This window comes from Quercus robur, chromosome 8 (genome assembly GCF_932294415.1).
Source record: "Quercus robur chromosome 8, dhQueRobu3.1, whole genome shotgun sequence".
NCBI classification, from domain to species: Eukaryota; Viridiplantae; Streptophyta; class Magnoliopsida; order Fagales; family Fagaceae; genus Quercus; species Quercus robur.
The window spans coordinates 58,019,345-58,045,023 of record NC_065541.1 but is presented as its reverse complement, the minus strand read 5'-3'; the positions used below and the strand labels follow the sequence as shown (position 1 = coordinate 58,045,023).

General features: G+C 37.7%; 1 protein-coding gene across 4 annotated transcripts; it reads left to right on the top strand.

Annotated features, from left to right (window-relative positions):
- Positions 1–217: 217 nt before the first annotated feature.
- On the top strand, positions 218–22,195 carry LOC126697256 (uncharacterized). 4 transcript variants are annotated; one of them, XM_050394165.1, is made up of 14 exons: positions 218–550; positions 11,662–11,705; positions 11,791–12,029; positions 14,704–14,857; positions 15,627–15,704; positions 16,517–16,591; positions 16,704–16,823; positions 17,721–17,885; positions 18,004–18,526; positions 18,674–18,830; positions 19,194–19,303; positions 19,821–19,933; positions 20,299–20,656; positions 21,527–22,195. In XM_050394165.1, exons 1-14 carry the CDS (start codon positions 259–261, stop codon positions 21,859–21,861), a joined length of 2,763 nt encoding a protein of 920 aa, XP_050250122.1. In that variant the 5' UTR covers positions 218–258; the 3' UTR covers positions 21,862–22,195. The 4 variants fall into 4 exon arrangements, with proteins under 4 accessions (XP_050250122.1, XP_050250123.1, XP_050250121.1 ...); XM_050394166.1 differs by having other exon boundaries at positions 220–401; positions 11,513–11,705; XM_050394164.1 differs by lacking the exon at positions 218–550 and having other exon boundaries at positions 11,208–11,705.
- The last annotated feature ends 3,484 nt before the right edge of the window (positions 22,196–25,679 follow it).

Genomic DNA, 25,679 nt, shown 5'->3' with positions numbered 1-25,679 from the left:
AGTACTACCCGTTTTGTCCACGAAACGACGTCGCTTATTAGAAGAGCGATCCACGTGGGCACTGATTTGACATTCTGTCATCACCTAAATGTTTCTGTTTCTTCTATAACTTGAAATCTCACGGCCTGGAATTGATCGAGCTTCACAATCACACAGTAATACTTAACTACTTTTTCTTCTCTTTAAAACGGTGCGCTTAATTCCACAATATTATTACTCTTCTTTTTCAAATTTCCTTATCCATTTCTTTGAGAGAAAATGCGACGGAGACCGGAAATCTCGTCGGGAAAACCGAGTTCAGCGAGTCAAGAACCGAGTTCGGAATCCGAAATTGATCAGAAAGATGCGGGAGCGAAAGTTCGTGTAAATAGCCCCCGGAGATCACCGTTCGTGTTTCTGACCTTGTTCGCGTTGATCGTGTACAGCTGTTGGTCAGTGTATCAGCACCAGTTCCAGAGCTTGCCGGCGCCTATCACAGCCGAGCAGGCCGGCAAGAGAGGCTTTTCCGAAATCGAAGCATTGAAGCACGTCCAAGCCTTGACCGATTTAGGTCCTCATCCCGTCGGTTCCGATGCTCTCGACCTCGTTTTTGAGGTACATAATTCTATACACATGTTGTATTGCACACCAGGTGTTTGATGAAATTCCGGTCTGAATATTTGTCCGTGTAAAACTATGGTGCGGATACGAGATACAGGCATGCAATTACATAGGCTTATGGGGTAGACACAAAAAGAAAAGAGCCAAACCTGTAGCAATATGGATGGGCCTGCTATTAGATGTTGGAAAATATAAATAAGTAATGATTCAACAATACAAAACCTAAAAAATTAGCAATGACAAAATTAAATAGATAGAGTTAGAAAGATCTCACAAAAGAAAGGGAAAAGGAATGAGGACCAAGAGAAATAAAGACTAGTTTAAGTCCCACCTAAACCCAACTCCAACCATTAGTCCATTATCTTTCAAGCTATCACTTAAGAGGTGCAATGATTTATAAATCCACACGAGAACTCTTCTCTAACCAATGTGGGACACAAGCATAGTTTAAGAGTTTGAAACACACATACTCCAACAATTCTCCACATGTTATAAACACTAAACTAGGAAAGGCAATAAATTCAAGAAGGTATGTATCAATATGGTATCATAATGTTTTAACCATACTTAAGATAAATAAGTAGGAACTACTAGACAATGGTAGAGTTAGACTCTTTTAAGCAAGCTATTAGATAACCAAACTTACCACCTACATACCTTTCTTTATCAAGGTTGTTCCATAAGCGGGTTAGTGTCTTATACAGGCCATGCGCTACTGGGTTTCATGAGAGTTCTAGAGACTTACCTAAGTCTCATAAGAAGCGGCACACAACTTCTACTCCCACATAGGTGGCATCTATCAAGAGTGTGTGCAGTACACCCCATCCTAACAGGTAGGGACTATGGATCCATTAAGAGATAGAGCTCAACCTCCAACAATCTGCAACTTAGCATTGTCTCACACCATAGGGATGGACTCATCACTTATCTCCTCAATGAGATAGCGGAATACATAAAAACTGATAGTCCCCATATGGACCACCAATGACCTCTACCCATTTAACCCCTTGCGTGGAATCACCCATCATAGAGGTTGGGCATTGGCCATAGTGTCACAATTTGAGTATCAATCCGATCCCCCTCGATGTCTCACTCACCAGCCTTCTTGCTAGTGGCTTGGTCAAAGGATCGACCAAATTCCTTTCTAACCTCACAAAGTCCAATAACATTACACAATTATCAATGAATTTGAGTATCAGTCCTATCCCCCTTGATGTCTCACTCATCAGCCTTCTTGTTAGTGACTTGGTCAAAGGATCGACTAAATTCCTTTCTAACCTCACAAAGTCCAATAACATTACACCATTATCAATGAGCTGCCTTACAATATTGTACTTCCATCGGATATGTCGACTTTTCCCATTATAGATTTTGTTCTTAACACGTGCTATGACAGCCTGACAATCATAATGTATGCAAATAGAGGCAATAGAGTTAGTGTACAATGGTATATCAATTAACAAACTCCTAAGCAACTCGACTTCAGACCCAGCCTTTTCTAAGGCTACTAACTCTGATTCCATGATGGATCTCGCTATGCAAGTCTGCTTAGATGATTTCCAAGAGACAACCCCTCCAGCTAGTGTGAACACATATCCACTAGTGAGTTTTACCTCATCTGTATCAGAGATCCAATTAGCTTCACAATATCCTTCTAATATAGTAGGATAACCACAATATGACAAACCATAATCAAAAGTACCCTTTAAATATCTTAACAATCTTGATATTGCATCCCAATGTTCAATACTAGGATTATGAGTATATCTACTCAATCTACCAACAGCATATACAATATCAGGGCGAGTATAGTTTGTCAAAAATATCAAACTACCAATAATTTGTATATATTTATCTTATGAAACACTATCACCACGATTTCTAAACAAGTGCACCTTTGAGTCAAAAGGAGTAGACAAAGGTGACATATCAAAATGTTCAAACTTTTTAAGAATTTTCTCTACATAGTGAGATTGTGATAGTGTAATGCAATCATTATCCCTAAGAATCTTGATGCCCAAGATTATATTTGCCTCACCCAATTCTTTCATATCAAAATTAAAGGCAAGAAAGTGTTTAGCATCATGCACAACATCAAGGCTAGTTCCAAATATAAACAAGTCATCAACATATAAACATATAATAACACCTTCATTATTAATAAATTTGCTATATATGCATTTATCGTCACCATTTATTACATACCCATGTATAAGCATAACATTATCAAATTTTTCATGCCATTGTTTAGGTGCTTGTTTTAAACTATATAAAGATTTAACTAACTTACAAACTTTATGTTCTTGTCCAAGAACTACATAACCCTCAGGTTGCTCCATATAAATCTCTTCTTCTAAATCACCATTTAGAAAAGCAATTTTAACATCTATTTGATGTACTACAAGTTTGTAAATAAAAGCAATGACAAATAAAATTCTAATAGATGCAATTCTAGTAACCGAAAAATAAGTGTCAAAATAATCCATATTATGTTTTTTCTTATAGCCCTTAGCTACTAAGCGAGCTTTAAACTTATCAATTGTACCATCCGGTTTTAATTTCCTTTTAAAAACCCATTTGCAACCAATAGGTTTAACCTTGGGTGGAAGCTCAACTAATTCCTAAGTATGATTAGACATAATAAATTCTAATTCATTATTAATGGCTTCCAACAAAAAATGTGCATCTATGGATTTAATTGTATTATAGTAACTTACAGGTTCATCTTCAACGACATAGGCAAGAAAATCGTTATCGTAATCCTTTTCCTTCCTAACTTGTTTGCTCCTTTTTATTTCTTGCACATCATCAACAAAGTCATTAGAAATTTTAATAGAATCATGCAATTCTTTTTCCTTATTTTTCAAAGGAAACACATGCTCAAAGAATATGGCATTTTCGGATTCATTTAATAGTGTATGATTCTAATATATCACTTTTGATGATAAGAAATCTATAGCATGAACTATTACAAACATAGCCAATAAACACACAATCACATGTTCTAAAACCAAGCTTTCTCCTTTCAGGCTTGGGTAGCATAACCTTAGTCAAGCACCCCCATACTTTGAGGTATTCTAAGTTAAGTTTACGCCCTTCCCAAAGTTCATAAGAAGTTTTACCGATTTTCTTATGAGGTACCTTATTTTGAATATGGCAAGCCGAAAGAATAGCCTCCCCCCACATGTTGGAGGATAGCCCAGAACTAACAGGCATAGCATTCATCATTTCTTTAAGAGTTCTATTTTTCCTTTCAGCTATTCTATTAGATTCTAGTGAATAAGGTGGAGTTACCGCATGTATTATGCCATTTTGTTCACAAAATTCTTTAAAATGATTAGACTCATATTCATCACCTCTATCGGTTCTAAGTCTTTTAATTCTTTTATTCTTTTGGTTTTCAACTTCACTTTTATACTTTATAAATATCTCCAAAGCTTCATCACTGGTTCTTAGTAAATAAAGTTTAGTGAATCTAGAGTGGTCATCAATAAAGATCACATAAAATCTTTTATCACCTCTAGTCATGGTGTGTTTTAAGTCACCTAAGTTACTATGTACCAATCCAAGAAGCTCGATTTCTCTTGTTATAGATTTACAAGGTTTCTTGGTGATTTTAGTTTCGGCACAAATTTCACATTTGTCCATATTAGCTTCACTTAGTGAGTTAATAATTCCACATTCTTTCATTTTTTTTATATAGCTAAGATTAACATGTTCAAGTCTACCATGCCAAACATCAATGGAATAAACTAAGTAAGCACAAAAAGATGAACATTTTTCATTAATAACTTGATTAACATTAAGTACAAAGAGACCTTCATCATCATAGCCCTTATCAACAAAAACTTCATTCTTAGTTAAAGTAACTATGCCACCATCAAATAAAACTTTAATACCGGCCTTACCAAGCAAATGTACCGAAATAAGATTGTGTCGAAAGTGAGGTACATAAAGGATATTATTGAGTGAAAGAGTTTTACCGGAAGTTAGCTTTAAGAGTACCTTCCATTTACCACTCACCGGCATGGACCTATTATCCCTAACATAGACACATTCAGTGCCTTCTGCCATAGGAGTGTAGGAACTAAACTCCTCTTTGAATGCACCAATGTGTCTTGTGCAAGCCGAATCAACTACCCATTCCTTCACTTTTGTCACCAAGTGTGCCTCATACACCACGACCGCAATGATCTCTTCAATTTGCACCACATTTGCCTTATTTGATGTAGAGCCTTTGTTGTTCTTATTGTTGTTGAAGTTGCCCCCCGCCCTACATGTTGCCGCATAATGACTTACCTTGTCACAAATAAAACAATTACCCTTTTTCTTTTGGATTTGAGGATTTGGGCCATTTTTATTATGAAATTTTCTTTTTCCCATGAAATTTTCTTTTTTCCTTTAAATCATGTTTCTTATTATGTTGTGGAGGTCTAGAGGATCCTCCCTCTACAACATTAGCCTTGGAAGTAAATTCCTTAGCTCTAGAAACTTTTTTCGACATCCTATTTGTTTCTTCAATTTGAATATCAACGATAGTTTGTTGAAAATTCAAATAGGTTCTATGGTGGCTATACTAGTGTTTATACTCTTTCCAAGAGTCCGACAACTTAAACACTAGGCCATAAGCCATAAACCTCTCAGGTAAAACATCACCCTCTTTAGCTAGGTCGGATACTAATTTTTGAAAATCTTCAATTTGACTAGAAACACTTTTTTCCTTAACCATTTGAAAAGACATAAATTTAGCCGTAGCAAATTTTTTAGCACCCTCATCCTCAAACCCATAACGACCATTAAGGTTCATCCCATAAATCTTTAGTACAAGCAAAATGACAATAATTATCAAACAAACTTACTTAATAGTTTTGTTTTTTCCCACTTTGCTATATTTTTAGGATTTTCTTTGGGTTTAGGCTCATAAAGAACCCAGTCAATTTCAGTAAATTCCAAGATGGGCAAAACCCTTTCTTTCCAACGTTTAAAATTATTTCCATTAAAAGCCTCAAGCTTTGTAATTTCCGAAATGACCTTAAGAGAATCAACAACTTGTTTCTTCATTTTTAAAACACAAATATCAACCTTTAAAATTGTTGGAAAATATGGCTAAATAAACAAGTTTTGATTCAACAATACAAACCCTAAAAAATTAGCAATGACAAAATTATATAGATAGAGTTAGAAATATCTCACAAACTATAGAATCACGCAAAATGCGTTGTCTTTAAAGGTTGATTCATGCCACCCGGAGTAAAACTCGGTGTGAATGGCTTTCTTGGCCGAACAACTCCCCAAGATTAGATTATAGTAATTTCTTCAAGTTGATCACATACTCAAGCAAGAAGAACTAGGAACAACCTTACTTGCCTTTCCTTTCTTTAAAAAAAAAATTGAAGCTGAAATTTCTGTGCAGCAAAACAGAGGGGAGATACGGCTGGAGAAGAGGAAGAAATATGATATATGAATACTATGTGTTGTAGGGTTTAATAAGCTGACTAAGTAAAGGATATGGGCTGCTCCCAACGGTTACTGTGCAAGCCAACGAGCAACAAAATAAATGCCCCAACGAGCAGAACCAAAATGGGCTAAAAACAAAAGAAAGGGAAAAGGAATGAGGCCCAAGAGAGAGAGAGACTAGCTTGAGTCCAACCCAAGCCCAACTCCAACCCTTAACCCATTATCTTTCAAGCTATCACTTAAAAGGTGCAATGGTTTATAAACCTACGTGAGAACTCATCTCTAACCAATGTGGGACACAAGCATAGTTTAAGAGTTTGAAACACACATACTCCAACATTAGATAGGCCTAAGGCCTAATCAATTAATGTATAGGGTTTGTGTTTATTTTATGTACTTAATGTAATTAGTCAAAGCTTGTTGTTCCCTAATTGGTCTAGAATTTTTTTTTTCTTACTAGGTTAGTATAGTTATTCTCTATTCCTTCTAAGATAATCGGTTTGGAATTTTATTAAGGTTGTTTAGACTTTGCTTGATCAGTAAAATTTCAGTTAAATTTTTCCCAATGGTTTGGTACTGATTCCTTTTCTCTTGCTTAGTGTTGAATTCAAGCAAGCCTAGGTACTAATTCCTAGATTGTTTTTGTTTTTTTATTCTTCATCTTTGGTGTTGCATTAGTTGTGAATTTGTCCTGTGTCAAATTTTGGTATCAGAGCACAACCGAAAGTCAACAGCCACCCACAAGCTTGAAAACCACCCAAACACAAGTTCCCCCCCTTATTGTCCTGCGTCAAACTAAAATTGAGATTTTGATACCCTAATGTCATCCTTAACAAGTTTCAAGTAGTTGTGGCTGTCAACCATTTAACCCCTCTTCAAGGAGAATTTATGTTCATTTTTATTTTTTATTTCTCCCTCTTCAAGGAGAATTTATCTTAGTTTGCTAGTTGGTTTCTTCTCAAGGAAAAGAAAAAAAAAAGGTTTGCTAGTTTGTTCATGGTCAGGAATTTGATGGGAGTGAAATGGTGTTTTAGTAGGTGCCTTATGTGCATGGCGGATGGTATTTGTAAGATAGAGTCACTGCAACATGAAATAAAAGTTCTAGAAAGTGATTTCTTGAACAATTGCCATGGAAATTCCTGTCCAGTTATTATGACATTTTTAGTTTCGGAATGTTCCTATTGCATAGATTTATCCATGTACTCTAAAAATGTGATATTGAGAAATTGGATGATTTTTTATTGGAGTGGACTTTACAAGTCCTTGATGCCTGTAATGAAGCTAGTGTGAAACTGTCATGTACTTATGTTTTTGCTTACATGCCTGTATGAGAGAGACTTTAATTTTAATTTGATATATTTGTATCTGCTATATTACTTGTAACTTCTATCTGTTACCCAATGTTTTAATTGCATGCAAGTAGCATGTGATCCATATGCCCTTTTTTTATTTCCAAGTTTATGCAGCTATTCAATTTCTGTAAATGCACTAACGAAAAGAAATAGTACATTAATTATATTAGGATTAATTATATTAGGGACAGTTGGATCTTGCTCACTACTGGAAGAGGTAAGGCACGGTTCAATTTGTTTTTAAAAAAATCTTTGCTCATAGATGTGGTTATTTTAATATACTTATGATCCTCTTATTAGATATTGTATATGGCCTAGTTTTGGGAGGGAAATGATGTTTTAGAATTCTTTCTTCCATGTCCCTTTTTAAAGATGAATCAGCACCTTATTTTTTTTCAAGAGTTCATCCATCAAAACAAAATACTTACACTTCTCAATGAGAAATTGCTCTTTTAACAACATTACCAACAATTTGCCCTGATACTCAATGAGAGAGGCACTATTTAAAAGCAGTTCATATAATTGGGAACAAGCTCAAACTCAACAACAAACTACCCAACAATTGAGAATTTTTATTGCCAAAATGAACAAAATTTACAGTGAGATCCAAACACCAAAAACAGAGTAATAAAGGAAGCAAGTGAAATCAAATGTGTTATTCCTTATGACCCTCATCAATACAATCCAGCTTATTTATGTAACAGAATCCATGTTAACTAACTAATCCCCTAAGCAATGATTACATCTCACTAATCAATGCATTAAAAGTAAGTAATTAATTTACTACCCAATGATTAACAACCCTGCTTTAACTGCCTAACTAACTAACTACCTCTGACCATCCCAATCAACTGCTTAACTCCTTGGTACAACACAGCAGTAGCCCACGCATAACTAAGGATGGAAATTTATATCCGACCTGCGGATACCCGGCCCAGTTCGACCCTAATAGGCCGGATTTTACCCGACCCGATAAATTATAGGGTCGGGTATGGGTTTTTTAAAAAAAAAAAACCCAAAGCGGGTTTGGGTTTTATCCATACCTGGCTCGAACTTGGACCCAGACCCGACCCGTTTAAGGATAAAATACCAAAATACCCCCATATATATATATATATATATAAGTTAAAAAAAAAACCCTACTCCCTTAATCCCATTTCACTCAGCCGCCAACCCTCTTACACTCACATCACTCTCCTCTCCCACTTGGCTGCTCTCACTCCCTCTCATTCTCCTCACATCACTCTGCTCTCCCCAACCTCTGATCTTTGTCACCACCGGCCATCACGTGCACCTCCGGTCAGGTTGTTTTCTCTCTTTCTCTCAATCTTAGCTCACACGGTCTCACACTCTCACTCACTCTCAATCTCACTCACTTTCAAGCAGCATCGCCCAAGATCTCAGCCTCTCACCGCCATTCCAAGCATTCACTACCGCCGGTCCAAGCTCTCACTCATTCTCAATCTTATTGTCAGCCCAAGCTCTCACCGCCAATCTGTTCTATACTTCTCTTCATTTTTTTTTTTTTTTTTTTTTTTAATATGAGTCTTTGAGAATATGATATGTTTGTTTCAATTTTTTTGTTTGGTGTTTTCTACTTAAACTATGGACTTCAACAGATGGGTTGTGCTACTCTAGTTATTGTAGTTTAAAGACTTGAAATTCTGAGACTTTGTGGTGTAACTAGGGGTGTTCACCAAACCGCATAAATTGCAAAAACCGCAAAAACCGCCCGCAAAATGGCATAACCGCACTGCATCGCAAGTAATAGTGCACCGCATCGCACCACACCCTCTCTATATATTAATATATTTATTTATTTTTAATATTAAATATATTATTAATAGTTTAATAACCCTAGTTTTCCAAAAAAAAAAAAAAGTTTAATAACTCTAACAAATGTTGACTAGAAAAGCCAACTTAAAATAAAGAAAAACTAACTCAATAATTTAAAACTTGGCTCAAAAAAAGGGAAAAATTAGTTTTGGGTTAAGTAGGAAAAGCCCAAAATTTGAAAAATACACCAACTTCAAACCGCATCTTACATAGTATTGCATATATGACCGCAAAAATTAGGTGTGGCACGGTTATGGTTTTGGCTAAACTCTAAACCGCACCACACCGCACATGTGACTGCAAAAATAAGGTGCGGTGTAGTTATAGTTTTAGGTAAACCACACTGTAAAGTGCGGTACTAAAAATGGCCCAAAACTGCACCATACCGCACCGCGAACACCCCTAGGTGTAACTGTAATATATTGTGGAAGAAATTGTGTATATTGTGTTTTGTGTTTGTTGTAAATGCAGTGCCTAAACAGAGATGAGGGAGACAAAAATGAATTTGGGCTTCATTCAAATTTTTTTTTTTTTGTTTGGCCACGATTTGGGCTGTGGGGCTCGGCGGAGCGGGTTTGGACTCCGGGAAAAAAACCCGATTAATAATCGAGCCGAGTCTGAGTTGCGTGTCCAAACCCGTGGGTCGGGTCCGGGTATGCAAAAACCCGACCCAAACCCGACCTCGACCCATTGCCATTCCTATGCACAACACAGCAGCCCACGCACCCCAGTGCACACCTCAATGTACACAGCTGTGTATCACCACCCAACACACCTTAATGCACACCATTACCTTAGCACATGCCTCAATATTTTGGCCTTGTATCACATCAGAACCAATTCTTCAAAGCCATTGATACAATCTTTCTTCAAAACTTTGGGATATCAATTTCGCAGCATCAACAACAACATTCAAATGCAAAACCATGAAACCCAACAACTAAAAGACTCACAATCACAATCTCGAGTTAAAAACTAGGACTCGGGATATTAACCTCCCCACATTACAAATTCAAAAAAAACTTAAAACATCTGTATGCATTCATTTCATCAACCACATCCCTGTTAAGATCGAATAAGCATGAGTCTTAAAACCAAAACCGATCGGAGCTTGTGGGCTTTGGGTCCTATCTTTGCTTCTCGACAAAGATGCTACAACCCAAAATTCTCACATCCCCACCAAAACCGATACCAAAACTAGCCGCCATGGAAATTGTTGGTTTTTCCTTTGGGCCTCCACTGACGGTATCATTGTTGAAATTCTTGTGAAAACGGCGGCCTTCCATGACTTAACATTTCTTTAAATTTCAATTTCATACAGAAAGAGGGGGAATTTATTCTCTTATTGGGGGAAATAGAGCTAGAGGGAGAGAGAAAGAAAGAGGCAGATGTGTTTTAAGGGTTTGAGAGAAATTTTGAATCGATGATTTTGGGTTAAATGATCCAGTTGGTACTGATGTGTTTCTATTAGTTTTTAACCATGGTTTGATTTTTTAACAAGAGTTAATTTAATGGTTAAGTGGTGACGTGGAGTTGAGTCATAAATTTAAATTAAGCGACACTTTTTAATTGGGTCGGAGGACTGAGAGGACCAGTGGTCCTCTCGGAGAGGAAGCAATAATTTCTTAAAAAGCTGGGAGGACTGAGAGGAACAGTGGTCCTCTCGGAGGAAGCAATCATTTCTTAAGAAGCTGGGAGGACCACATCAGATGTCAATAAATTTTCCTTCTTTTGGTAGATAAAACAATAGTGGCGCAGTGTGGGGACCACTGACTCTGAAACCGATATATCAAGAAATAGCTTCATTTCATTTCAGTACTACCCGTTTTGTCCGCGAAACGATGTCGTTTATTAGAAGAGCGATCCACGTGGGTACTGATTGGACGGTCTGTCATCGCTTAAATGTTTTTGTTTCTATTACTCTTTGCCATAAATGAAATCTTAACGGCCTGGAATTGATCGAGCTTCATCAATGATCAAACCCACAAAGTCTAAGACCCCAAACCCCATCTAACAATCACACAGTAATACGTCACTACTTTTTCTTCTCTTTAAAACGGTGCGCTTAATTCCACAATATTACTGTTCTTTTTCAAATTTCCTTGTCCATTTCTTTGAGGGAAAATGCGACGGAGAACGGAAATCTCGTCGGAAAAACCGAGTTCAGCGAGTCAAGAACCGAGTTTGGAATCCGAAATTGATCAGAAAGATGCGGGAGCGAAAGTTCGTGTAAATAGCCCCCGGAGATCACCGTTCGTGTTTCTGACCTTGTTCGCGTTGATCGTGTACAGCTCTTGGTCCGTGTATCAGCACCAGTTCCAGAACTTGCCGGCGCCGCTCACCGCAGAGAAGGCCGGCAAAAGAGGCTTTTCCGAAATCGAAACGTTGAAGCACGTCCAAGCCTTGACCGATTTAGGTCCTCATTCCGTCGGTTCCGATGCTCTCGACCTCGCTTTTGAGGTACATAATTCTATACACATGTTGTATTGCACACCAGGTGTTTGATGAAATTCCGGTGTGAATGCTTTTTTTCCGTGACGCGCAGTATGTTTTGGAAGCGGCTAAGAATATCAAGGAAAAGGCGCACTGGGAGGTCGATGTTGATGTGGAGGCTTTTCATGTACGATCTGGCGCGAACCAGATGGCCGGTGGCTTGTTTATGGGGAAAACGCTACTGTATTCGGATCTAAACCACGTCGTTTTGAGAATTTTGCCAAAATTTGAATCCGAAGCAGCACAAAATGCTATTCTGGTCTCTTCTCATATTGATACCGTGTTCTCCACGTATGTTCAATCTCTGTATTTTCATTTGTTGCAAATTACTTGATTGATCTTCTGTCAAATTTGTATAGTGCAAGCTCAGTAGAGAAAGCAATTTTTATATGGTAGCTGGTGAAAGTGACGATTTATGTTGTTTTTTCATGGTTAAAAGTTTCAGTATTGGCCACGAAGTTCCTGTATCATTACACAAACTCTAAAAACTAGTTTTTTTTTTTTTTTTTGGATAATTAACTTTACCCACCTGTATTTTCCTCTAATTTGATTTGCCTTGCCTACCCGTGGATTAAATTTTGACACTTTATCCACTTGTGATTCTCACCCTTACTGTGCTATAACCCACCTCTCCTCACTGTTACTCTAACACATATTATTTAAAAAACAAAAGCCCAAATAGATTAAAACACTCTCACTCAAATCTTAAACATGAAGAACGTGAAGAACATACCCAAATTTTGAAACTTGAGTTGGCTCACTAAACCCAGAACATGAAGATTAACCAAAAACTAAACCCAGATTTTTCTGTTTTTCATGTTCAAACTAATTGTACCCAAACTAAACCCACAATCATGTTCTGGGTTTAGTGAGTCTGAAGAAAAGTAGAAGAATATACCCAAAAACTAAACCCAGATTTTTCAGTTTTTCATGTTCAAACTAATTGTACCCAAACTAAACCCACAATCATGTTCTGGGTTTAGTGAGTCTGAAGAAAAGTAGAAGAACATACCCAAAAACTAAACCCAGAAATCTTGAAGATTAACCAAAAATTAAACCCATAAATTTTGAACATAACCCACAACCACTGCAACCGAAGGTTAAAACCAAATCAAACACATCACAAATTTCTTTCGGCAATGTGGGTCTCTACTTGTCATTTCATTGGCCAAGAACAAGCTTTCTGGGAAGATACCAGACAATTTAAGCTCGTGTTTAACTCTTGCGTCTATTAACTTTTCGTCGAATCAGTTTTTGGGGTCTTTACCATCTGGGATTTGGTCTTTGAATGGGCTTAGATCACTGGATTTATCGGATAACTCCTTGGAGGGTGAGATTCCAAAGGGTATTGAAGGTTCGAATAATCTGAGAGCCATTAACTTGGGTAAGAACCAGTTCTCTGGGAAGGTTCCTGATGGCATTGGAAGTTCTTCTGAGTAACGATAAAAATCAGATTGTTTTCCTTCATCCGTGCAGTGGTATCAGTCTATCGATCAGAGCCTTGCAATGGACCAAAGAGTGGAGTAGATAGATAGATAAGACTATGGAATCTCTTTATGTTGGGCAAAAGAACCTACTGAACCAGATTATAGAAATGTTTGGGAACGATGATGCATGGTGGTTTAGTTTTTGGGTATGTTCTTCTACTTTTCTTTAGACTCACTAAACCCAGAACATGATTGTGGGTTTAGTTTGGGTACAATTAGTTTGAACATGAAAAACAGAAAAATCTGGGTTTAGTTTTTGATTAATCTTCATGTTCTGGGTTTAGTGAGCCAACTCAAGTTTCAAAATTTGGGTATGTTCTTCATGTTTAAGATTTGAGTGAGAGTGTTTTGATCTATTTGGGCTTTTATTTTTTACATAATATGTGTTAGAGTAACGGTGAGAATCACAGGTGGGTAAAGTGTCAAAATTTAAACCACGGGTAGGCAAATCAAATTAAAGGCAAATCACAAGTGGGTAAAGTGTAATTATCCCTTTTTTTTTTATTGGATTTCATGTTGTTATGTGCATTACTACATTGAGAGAAGTCAAGAAAAGAATTTTTCTGTGTCGGCCAAAAAAAACCAAAAAAAGAAGATCTTATAATGGATATTTGTCCGTGCAAAACTATGGTGCGGACATGAGATATAGGCATGCAATTACATAGGCTTATGGGGGTAGACACAAAAAGAAGGGAGCCAAACCTGTAGCAATATGGATGGGGCCTGCTATTAGATAGGCCTAAGGGCCTAATCAATTAATGTTTAGGGTTTGTGTTTATTTTATGTACTTTATGTAATTAGTCAAAGCTTTTCATTCCCTAATTGGTCTAGATTTTTTTTTCTTATTAGGTTAGTATAGTTATTCTCTATTCCTACTAGGATAATCGGTTTGGAATTTTATTAAAGTTGTTTAGACTTTGTTTGATCAGTAAAATTTCAGTTAAATTTTTCCCAATGGTTTGGTACTGATTCCTAGGTTTGTTTTCTCTTGCTTAGTGTTGAATTCAAGCAAGCCTAGGTACTAATTCCTAGATTGTTTTTGTTTTTTTTATTCTTCATCTTTGGTGTTGCATTAGTTGTGAATTTGTCCTATGTCAAATTTTGGTATCAGAGCACAACTGAAAGTCAACAGCCACCCACAAGCTTGAAAACCACCCAAACACAAGTTCCCCCCCTTATTGTCCTGCATCAAACTAAAATTGAGATTTTGATACCCTAATCTCATCCTTAACAAGTTTCAAGTAGTTGTGGCTGTCAGCCATTTAACCCCTCTTCAAGGAGAATTTATGTTTATTTTTTATTTTTTTATTTCTCCTTCTTCTCATTCAGTGATTAGCATGGGCAATTGCAAGATATTTTAGCATATTCTCTGCTTTCTTCTCTCACGTGATGCTTTTTTAAGTTTATTCTTGCAAATATTTCCTTTTGAATCATAAAATCTACTTTGTTACTTAAAAACAATGCAATGCATGTTGCAGGGGAGGAGCCGGAGATTGCAGTTCATGTATAGCTGTTATGTTGGAACTTGCTCGAGGGTTTTCTCAGTGGGCTGGGTTTAAGCATGCTGTTATATTTCTATTTAATACTGGGGAGGAGGAGGGTCTAAATGGTGCTCATAGCTTTGTAACTCAGGTTGGTAGCATTTTTAGTGCATCCTCTAATTCTGGTTACTAATCTTTTCTGATATAGATTCGGTAGTATAATAAACCATATGATAAGGTTGTACTGTACTCCCATAATGTATGGTTTACATGAAGCTGCTTGAAGTTGTTTATTGCATTCCTTAGTTCATTTTGAGATAATGTGCTCTTATGTTATCTTCTAGTATAATGAATGACAAGAATTGATTCTGTATCTAGTTCTTAAGATAAATGCAAACACGTAGGGAAGTTGTTTACTCATGGTTGCACAATTTAATTTCTATATAGGTTTTTTTTTTCATTCATGGGTTAACATGATATTGATTAAAATAAAAACCGCAGATATATGGGTAAAAAACAAAAATTATAAATAAAAAATATCAATCAATGAAGAAAACTACTTAAATATCTTTCCCATTAGGGTCTGATTTTAGTCATAAACTTGCGTTTGATGGAATTAGATGTGGTTTGTGAATAGAATTTGAAGGAGAATTTCGTTCAATGTTTTAGATTGAACAACTAAAAACCTAAATGTTTATGGAGATGGTTCATTATGTGTTGAATGGACTTACAAGAATTTTACGCTCATTTTATTACATAACCGTCTATACAATTGAGTGATTGTTTTTGAAAAATCTATTTCATGAATTGTTTCTTACCTGTGTGGATGTAATTACTCTTCTGCATTGCTCCACCTTGTTGTAAGTACCTAAACCATAATCTTTCCAGTAGGAGTATTAATTTTGAATTTATTGATGCAGCACCCCTGGAATGAAACTCTCCGTATGGCTATTGATTTGGAGGCCATGGGTATTGGAGGGAAGTCTGGCATATTTCAGGTCTAGTTTATGGATCATATCTCCCTAGTGTTGGATTCTTTTATAGCTCCATGTGGTTAACATCAACTTTCTGGTTAGCTGGACTCCACATAGATGGTGATTGTCTAAATATGTTTTACATGTACCGTGTAAGCTATGTAAGATGCAGCTGTATATGACTATATGTCTGATGTCTAATCACAGTATTGAGACGAGATGATACTGCTGAATTCACATGGTGTATTACCCTGTTCGAATTGGTCTCTCCAGTCAATTAGAGACGATCATCAATAGAAAAAATCAATTTGAGACAATCATCAGAGAAAAAATAATGTTTTTTAAAAATCGTCTTTGGGATCTATTAGCGCTTAAGAATTCGTTTCTCTGGGAATAACATCTAATGGAGTGGATGACACTAGTTCAAATCTCCCCATTCTTCCTCCCACTGGGGCTAAAACTTGTAAAAAGAAAAAAAAGGTGTTTCTCTATCCCATACTGGACAAGTGCCTGATATGGGCAAGTTGGGCACATGTCCACCCATACTCATGTTATGTTGCATCTTACATGGGTGCCAATGTCTCACAGTGCAGACCCCCAAAATTTCCATTTATCAAAGATAAGGATGGTACATTGACCTTCTTGAATTGGGCAAATGGTCCAATTGTTGTGGCAGTCCACTATGTATTTCCTTTTAAGTTGATATTGTTGGCAAAATATCTATTGTGTATCAGATATCTATTTTTCTTTATATTTTTCAAAGGTTGTCCATCGATCCCCATGATCTGCTTTGAATAATGGTTTTCCCATCTTATCTCTATTTACTCATCTGATAGGCTGGTCCTCATCCTTGGGCTATTGAAAACTTTGCGTCGGTAGCTAAATATCCATCTGGCCAAATCATAGCACAGGTTTGTAATTCTTCTTCTTGATGCTTTTTTTTCTTCTCTCCTGTATCACTTTTGATAGTTGATGTGCATTTATTTAGGAAGATTACTTAAGCTGAGTAACTTAATGCTGCAGGATCTTTTTCTTTCTGGAGCCATAAAATCTGCAACAGATTTCCAAGTATACAAAGAGGTTGCTGGCCTTTCAGGGCTTGACTTTGCATACACAGATAACAGTGCAGTATACCACACCAAGGTTTTCCACTTTGTCTTTTTTCCCCCCTTAAATTCATCTAAAACAGTTTCTTCTGCTTTTCACTACTGTACATTGATTCCCCCCTTCCCCCCTCTTATTTTGGTCAAACAGTAGAATTAAGACCGCAACTACTTAAGGTGGTTCTGTATGACGAAGCACATTGTGCAACCATTAGCTAACTTGATCTGAAGTGATGCCATTGTCATAAATTGCCTAACTTTCACAACCCAATCTTCAGAAATATTTGCTTAACTAGGTGGATGGCATTGGTTGGGTGCACTGTGGCACGCACACACACCCTTTGCTGCATAATGAGTGTTATTCTGTGCTGTAATGGGCTGAAGCCTGAGGAAGCATCTTTTTAATTGATCCAATGAGGGGATGTGTAGGAGAGCAGCTTTGAGTTAGGCAGATGCTCACTTGTTAATGTTTCCGCTTGTATTTTGACATACATAAACCAATCGCCAGAGAGAAAACAATAAGGAAGGGTTGAGACAAACATACCTGTCATCTAACAGTTGTATAGACATCATCTGATATCAACTAACTCTGGGTAAAAAAAGGTGGGGGGGGGGGGTGGGGGAAGAAAACTAAGCATTTGAATCAGCAACGTTAACCTCATGAAAAAATGTCCTTACCACCAACTTGACACATATCATATTAACTTTATTTGCATTTGAAATTTGGGCTAGTTTTAATGTGCCAAGATGCGGTTAACTAGCTAAAATTACAAAGGGCATTTGAAGCTTGGAAGCTATATAATTTTCTACTACATTTTGATTCTGAATATTTCCCTAGAAAAAAAAAGGGGATTGAGGAAACAGAACTTACACAATATTTCCTAGGATTTTCATGTTGAATTTACTGATTACTATTTGAATTTTTAACCTCATGCAGAATGACAAATTAGAGCTTCTGAAACCAGGGTCTCTTCAACATCTTGGAGAAAATATGCTATCTTTTCTGATTCACTCTGCTGCATCCCCTCATCTTCCTAAAGGCAATGCAATGGAACAAGAGGAAAATAAAGGCCAGAATGCTGCCATATATTTTGACATTTTGGTACCTATAACTGCAGACTTTTATCACTGTTATTGGCTTAGCACTCTATTTCTTCCTTCATTTTCCTTCTTTTTTGAAGTTTATAATGTGCTGATTCTAACACTTGTTGCAATCTCAGGGGATATATATGGTTGTATTCAGCCAAAATTTCGCAAATATGCTTTACAATTCAGTAATAATACAATCACTTCTCATTTGGATTGCATCATTGCTTATGGGTGGTTATCCTGCCGCAGTTTCATTGGCCCTGTCATGTTTGAGCATTATCCTTATGTGGATATTGGCATTAGGTTTTTCTGTACTCGTTGCATTTATTCTTCCCTTAGTCTCTTCATCACCACTGCCCTATGTCGCAAACCCATGGTTGGTAGTTGGGTTATTTGCTGCACCTGCTCTTCTTGGCGCATTGACTGGTCAACACTTGGGTTATCTTTTTCTTCAAACTTATTTGTCCACTGTATATTCCAAGAGAAAGCTACTGTCACCTGCAATTCAAGCTGACTTGATCAAGTTAGAGTCTGAAAGATGGATTTATAAAGCTGGATCTGTTCAGTGGCTCATTCTTCTTGTAATGGGAAACTATTATAAAATTGGGTCGTCTTATTTGGCTCTTGTTTGGCTGGTTCTACCAACATTTGCTTGTAAGTTTACTTATATAACCATCTTAACTGGTCCTTGTTTGATCTGTGGAATGCATGTATGATGACATGACGCTTATTGATGACAAGTGGGACACATTTTGTTGGTAGTTTTTGCTTCTAACTGAATTGTTATGCTTGACTATTTAGATGGCTTGCTTGAGGCGACTCTAAGTCCAGCCCGTTTACCAAAGCCACTCAAACTTGCAACATTGCTGATGGGCCTAGCTGTACCAATTTTAATTTCTGCTGGCATTTTTATTCAGTTGGCTGGCACAGTAATTGGGAATATGGTTCGATTTGATAGGTATAGCTTATGGCACTCTTGTAAATCTACAAACATGATACAACTCTTAAACGTCTTATGCCTTTGAGTTGAAATTCTTGCTTCTTTTTCCATGTTCTCATTGTTTGTTAAGCACGGTAAGCTGCCATATTCAACACAATGATCATTGATGGGCCTTACTATTAAACAGTATCAATCATAACACCCTAGCCTAGTATTGTCCATGTGAGCAATTCTTTCCGGCAAGCTGGTACATTCAGCTACTTGATACCCATGTTCTCATATTGATCCATGCATGTTTCTGCTTTGCAATTTGAACTTCTATTCTTCATTTGCTAGACATTTAGGAAGTGACTGCTTAGCCTGCGTTGTATTTTCATGCAGGAATCCTGGTAGCACACCCGAGTGGTTGGGGAATGTAATAATTGCTGCCTTTATTGCTGCTGTCATATGCCTGACTTTGGTGTATCTTCTTTCGTATGTCCATATTTCAGGTATTAGTTTATTGAATCTTTTTCCTTTGTTGCATGTGATGTTGACATATCTGGTTGTGTGGGTGTTGCTATCATCAGTGCTAGCAAATTAACCAGTCATGCAGTGATTTGAATGCACTTTGCATAAATGCATTTGCTTAGATAATTTGGAAACAGAAATGTTGGGCTTCAGATGTCACCTTGGTTCAGAAAATGCCGGGCATTACATCTCATCTCACTTTGGTTTAAAAATTACCTTGGATAGAACTAGCATCTGCACTCTATGCCAAAAGTTACAGATCCCAAGTGATGAGGATTTAAAGCTTCTTTGAGCTGAGTAGTATGATGCCTTATGTGTCCACATTTTTTTTTTTGTTTGAAAGAATCAAACTCACTTATTTTTACACTAACTGTTTTCTTTTTTCTCCTAAGTTGGCGTATTTCCCCTTAAATATTAAGGTGTTGCATCTACATTTCTGAGGTTGTGTATTGCCTGGTATTACTAATTCTAACTCTTTTTACATGTATTGATGACTAGGTGCAAAAAGATCAATTGTCCTTGCAACTTGCTTACTGTTTGGCCTCTCATTCACTGCAGTATTCTTGGGTATTGTTCCAACATTTACTGAAGACACTGCCAGATCTGTAAACGTTAGTTTCCAGTCGCACCTCTTTTTGTTTCTCTTTGCCACTTATGATGTTTGCTTTGAAAGTAGTAGTTGTAATTTGCATTGACCACATAATACTGTACTGACTCTGCATCATTCACAATGCTTATATACTCACATGCAAACACGGAGTAGCATATTTCTGTTACAACAGTTGAGGAGCATAATTGAGGGAAGTTGGCTTTGTCGAAGCTTTTAAATTTATAGGCATGAAATATAATGGCTTGCAACTATTGCAACTACTGACCAGCCATTGCTATGTTGTTGTCTAATTTCTCCGTGCCAGTACCCTTTTTTTTCCTTGCATATGTGGAGATTTTAATTTTAATTTTTTTTAATGTTTTTCAGGTTGTTCATGTTGTAGATACAACTGGAACATTTGAGGGAAAACGAGACATTAGCTCATATGTATCTTTGTTTTCTACAACTCCTGGAAAGTTGAACAAGGAGGTTGAACAGATTAAAGAAGGTTTGAATTGTGGTAGAGATAAAGTAGTTGATTTTGTTGCCTTTTCAGTCAAATATGGTTGTTGGACCTATGATGACACTGAAGATGGGTGGAGCGAATCAGATATTCCCCTGCTTCATGTCTATAGTGATGTTAAGAAGAAAGCAAGAATAACAAGAGTTTCAGTTGATACTAAAGGTTCGATTCGTTGGGTTCTTGCAGTCAATACTGAGGAAATAGAAGATTTCAGTTTTGAAGGTACAATGAACTTTAATCAACGCACATTCTTTATTCCTATTGACTTTATTTTTCCATTCATTCATGCTGTTTGTTTTGAGAGAGGCATTGTTCTTCTGCAAACATTCATTTTTTCAGAACATCTAGTAGATAATGAATTCTGTTGTCAGTGGGGTTATGCTACATGGAGACTGGTGCTCCATATACAGATGCCATGGTATGGGGCATGCCCAAAGTTGGTTGCCCTAGGGCAGAAATGGTCAGCATTTAAAATAATTTAAACTTATGTTGTAGATGTATTTTTAAAGTCCAACCCACTTGTTTAACACAAGATTTGATAATATATCATGTCTTTTTATTTTTGGGGCAAAACTTAGGTACAACTTTTCAGGTGTTGTAATTTAAGTTCCCCACTTAAATTCAACTATTTTGCTGCATTAACCAATGCAGCAGAAAATGTATTATCTTTTCCAAGAACAATTAAATTCAACTATGTGCCACATTGGTATATGCAGCCACATGGTTGAATTTAATTGAAGAACCAAAAAGTACAGCACTTGGAGTTGTTCATATGTTTTTTCATTTGTTTTTATAAATGTACCTCATCATTTCTGGTGTTGAGCAGGTTGTCCCATGCAATGAGGGTCAACTTTTTTGCAAGTCTTCTAGGATAGCATGTAAAATTGACACATAAAACACTTTATGTGATCATCAGTTTGTTTTGAGCTACACTGTGACCGGGTATAGCCAGTACAGATGCCTCCGTGCAAAATATGGAGAACATTTTAAGATGAAAGTTGTGTGCTAAATGTTGTTGTCTGTGGTGTGGTGCCCCATATGACTGCTAAGTGCTAACTTACCCAACATTATTTTATCTCTCTCAATATTCAGTCTTGAATGCAGATAATTCAGAGGAGTTAGTTCAATCTGGTGTCAAGAGCAGTGTAGATGGATGGCACATTATTCAATTTTCGGGTGGGAAGCATTCACCTACAATATTTAATCTAACTCTTATCTGGAAGTCAGAATTTATGCAATCGGCTCACAATGTGGATGGGCAGAGAGGTGAACAGCGACCCCTTCTGAAGCTGAGAACCGATTGGAACAGGTTAACACCAAAAACTGAAATGGTTCTTGAAAAGCTTCCTTCTTGGTGTTCCCTCTTTGGCAAGTCCACGTCTCCCCACACCTTAGCTTTTCTAACTAGTCTTCCTGTTGATTTCTAAGGATCTGAAATTCCATCTTCGGGTGCAGTTGTACTAGATATTGTCCTTTTGGGAAATGATATTCCCAAGCCATGTTTGCATTCTTCCATACCATCATGTTAATGGATCTCTCCATGTGAAACATGGTGGGAAAGAATACAAAATTGAGTGCAAAAATAACGCTACCCTATACAGTACACTTGATCTGAATAAAAACTGTCAGGGCAAAAAGAGGTGGGAAAAGAGATCATTCCGTTTTTTCAGATAATTTATAAATAGATGGAAGAGGTTAATGTGAGTTTTTCTTTGTAATGTCAAATTTTCCTATGGTTGATTAATGGCTTTCAATTGTGAACCCTCTCTCTCTCTCTTGATAGGCTTGGTTCTTCTATGGTACCTCTAGGCTATGGTGGGTTTTAGTGAGAATCTTTTTATTTGAAGTGTTTTAATCTTACCCTTTTATTTATATTCATGAAGGAATAGTAGAGATTAACATACTTAGAATACATGTATATGATATTATGATCAGAGTGAATAATATACCCCAAAAACTCGGGTACTCTAAAATATTCCCATAAAAAATATTTAAAAAAAAAAAAATGGAAGATCCTGCATAAGGCAAGACACTCAAAATTTTGTGTTTGTTTGTCAAATTAAAGATTATATGGCTACAAAATGTTATAAAATAATAATAATAATAATAATAATAAAAAATAAAAAAAACCATATAAAAGCGTGTTTCTTTAATCTTTGACGAACATACGATCTTGTCAAGTAAACGCTCAAAAACGCATTGGAATTTGGCAAATTGATTGACATTTATTCTATTAAACAATATTATAATTAAAAAATATTTTAAAAACTATGGGATTGAAATGAACCATGAAGTGGTCACATTTTCGGTTTGATTCATAGTTTAATATGTTTAAACAGTTTTAGCATTGGTTTGTGTGAGGCCCAATAATTTATGGGCCAGGTCCACTTACTCATGGGGAGTTCGAAGGCCCAAGCCAAAGAAGGCTATGGCCCAAGCTCAATAATATAAAGCACAAAATGGCCCGGAGATGCAGCCAAGGACAGTTCAGTTCTCGGCTGACCCAAAGTTCCACCGAGAAGAGGGGCAAAAACGGTATAGGAACAAACCTGAAAGAAAATCTAAAATATCTAGGAAAAGCTACCTTTACTACCCTTCCCATACAATACTCTGCACCTAACAGAGCCGTATTCTTCGGCTTTATCAACCACCCCCAACAACTTTGGGTTTGGACTGACGGGATAGGTATCAGTCTTGGAAAGGTCGACCCTACACGTGGACGAAGGAAAGCGAACGCAGGCTAGTATAAAAGAAAAAGTAAGTAATCTGGAAAAGGGGCTGGGAAAAATGGCCAAAAGTGAGGGCCTCCCAACCCACCTCTAGGAGAAAAAACTCCAAGGGTGAAAACACCTTAAACATGTATGACCACCACAAAAAAAAAAAAAACCCACCGCCGGGTGACCAAGGCCTAGCCTTTCAAACCCACTGTCTACAAATGATATTGTCTGGGCCTTTTTTTCGTGCGAACCCAACACTGTTGTGGTTCGTTGCGAATCATGTCCCTACAATTGGCGCCGTCTGTGAGGAGGCTTGTGTGATGGAATAGGCAGTGGGTCGAGAGAGTTCCTTTGCCATTTCTAACTGTTGATTACGGAGTTCTTGTGTAAAGCTCCGCTAGGGGCTATGGTTCTTGGCTAGGGGCTACGTTTACTAGCGTTAATCACCTAGATAGCTCTAGGGGCTTGGCCGAGGATCTAGTTCCCCTAAAGCCAAGCTCCCATGCCAAAAACTAAGTTTTGGACAGAACCAAGGCTTTGCGAGGTCCTCGGACTCGAGCCTATGGGGAAACCAACTACTTGGACGACAAAACTAGGTTTTGGACAGAATCAAGGCTTTGCGAGGTCCTCGGACTCGAGCCTATGGGGAAACCAACTACTTGGACGACAAAACTAGGTTTTGGACAGAACCAAGGCTTTGCGAGGTCCTCGGACTCGAGCCTATGGGGAAACCAACTACTTGGACGACAAAACTAGGTTTTGGACAGAACCAAGGCATTGCGAGGTCCTCGGACTCGAGCCTATGGAGAAACCAACTACTTGGACGACAAAACTAGGTTTTGGACAGAACCAAGGCTTTGCGAGGTCCTCGGACTCGAGCCTATGGGGAAACCAACTACTTGGACGACAAAACTAGGTTTTGGACAGAACCAAGGCTTTGCGAGGTCCTCGGACTAGAGCTTATGGGGAAACCAATTACTTGGACGACAAAACTAGATTTTGGACAGAACCAAGGCATTGCGAGGTCCTCGGATTCGAGCCTATGGGGAAACCAACTACTTAGATGACAAAACTAGGTTTTGGACAGAACCAAGGCATTGCGAGGTCCTCAGACTTGAGCCTATGGGGAAACCAACTACTTGGACGACAAAACTAGGTTTTGGATAGAACCAAGGCTTTGCGAGGTCCTCGGACTCGAGCCTATGGGGAAACCAATTACTTGGACGACAAAACTAGATTTTGGACAGAACCAAGGCATTGCGAGGTCCTCGGACTTGAGCCTATGGGGAAACCAACTACTTGGACGACAAAACTAGGTTTTGGACAGAACCAAGGCATTGCAAGGTCCTCGGACTTGAGCCTATGGGGAAACCAACTACTTGGACGACAAAACTAGGTTTTAGATAGAACCAAGGCTTTGCGAGGTCCTCGGACTCGAGCCTATGGGGAAACCAATTACTTGGATGACAAAACTAGTTTTTGGACAGAACCAAGGCATTGCGAGGTCCTCGGACTCGAGCCTATGGGGAAACCAACTACTTGGATGGGGAATGTTCTCGGCTCAAATACTGTAAAAAGTCAAGGCCAATAAGAGTGTTAAGAAGATGGCGAAACGCCCCGCTATTCAGTAGCCTAAGGGGGTTGTTCGTTTTGCGGGTGATATGTCTTCGGATGGTTACTTCCTACACCGCATCGAGCATCCAGTTCTCATCTCGGCTAGTTTTGGGGTAAGTATCGTTCTTCACAGGTCGGCATTGTTGTGCCAAACAATTCTATTAAAGTTAGGGTGACATCTTTTTCTTAGCGAGTATTTTGGCCCTAGTTGTCACTGATTCAAATGCTATATTGTTGTGCCAAACAGCACTTGCAAATTTGTAAAAACGTCTTTCTCTTTGATAAGGGGTTAAGGACCCAAGTATTGTACTGTAAGGTCGGCGGTATTGTGCCTGGCCGTTTCGGGCAAGATCTTTTTATTAACCGGAACTTCGGTCCTAGATGTCAGTCACGGTTTAAAAACAAAAAGAATTTACAAGATTGCATGTCTATGCGTTGCATTATCATTTCGGAAACATAGAGATAGAACATGCGAAGCAAAATGATAACAATTTTTATTAATATAAAGGTGTATTACAACGTACAAAAAGGGGCTTAAACAAGCCTATACAAAAGGTGAACTGCCGAAACAATATAAAAAAAAAAAATCAGCAATACAGATAAGTAAACGGTCAAGTGTCTTTTAAACTCGTCTCCGAAGTCCCTCCAAACTCTGCCTTAGTATCGCCCATATTGAGAGAAGGACCTTCTTTAGAAAAAGATGGAGGAGATGAATGAGGAAGATGGAGGAGATGAATGAAAAGAAGGAGGAGAAGAAGAGGGAAGAGATGAAAAGAAAGAAAAAGGAGTAAAAGAGAGAGAAGGAAAAGCACCAGGATGGATCTGGTGGTGGAAAGAAGAAGAAAGAGAGGCAAAAAGAGGCGCCAGTGAACGAAGAGAGGAAGAAGCAGGGGCATTTAGTTCCTGCCCCAGTC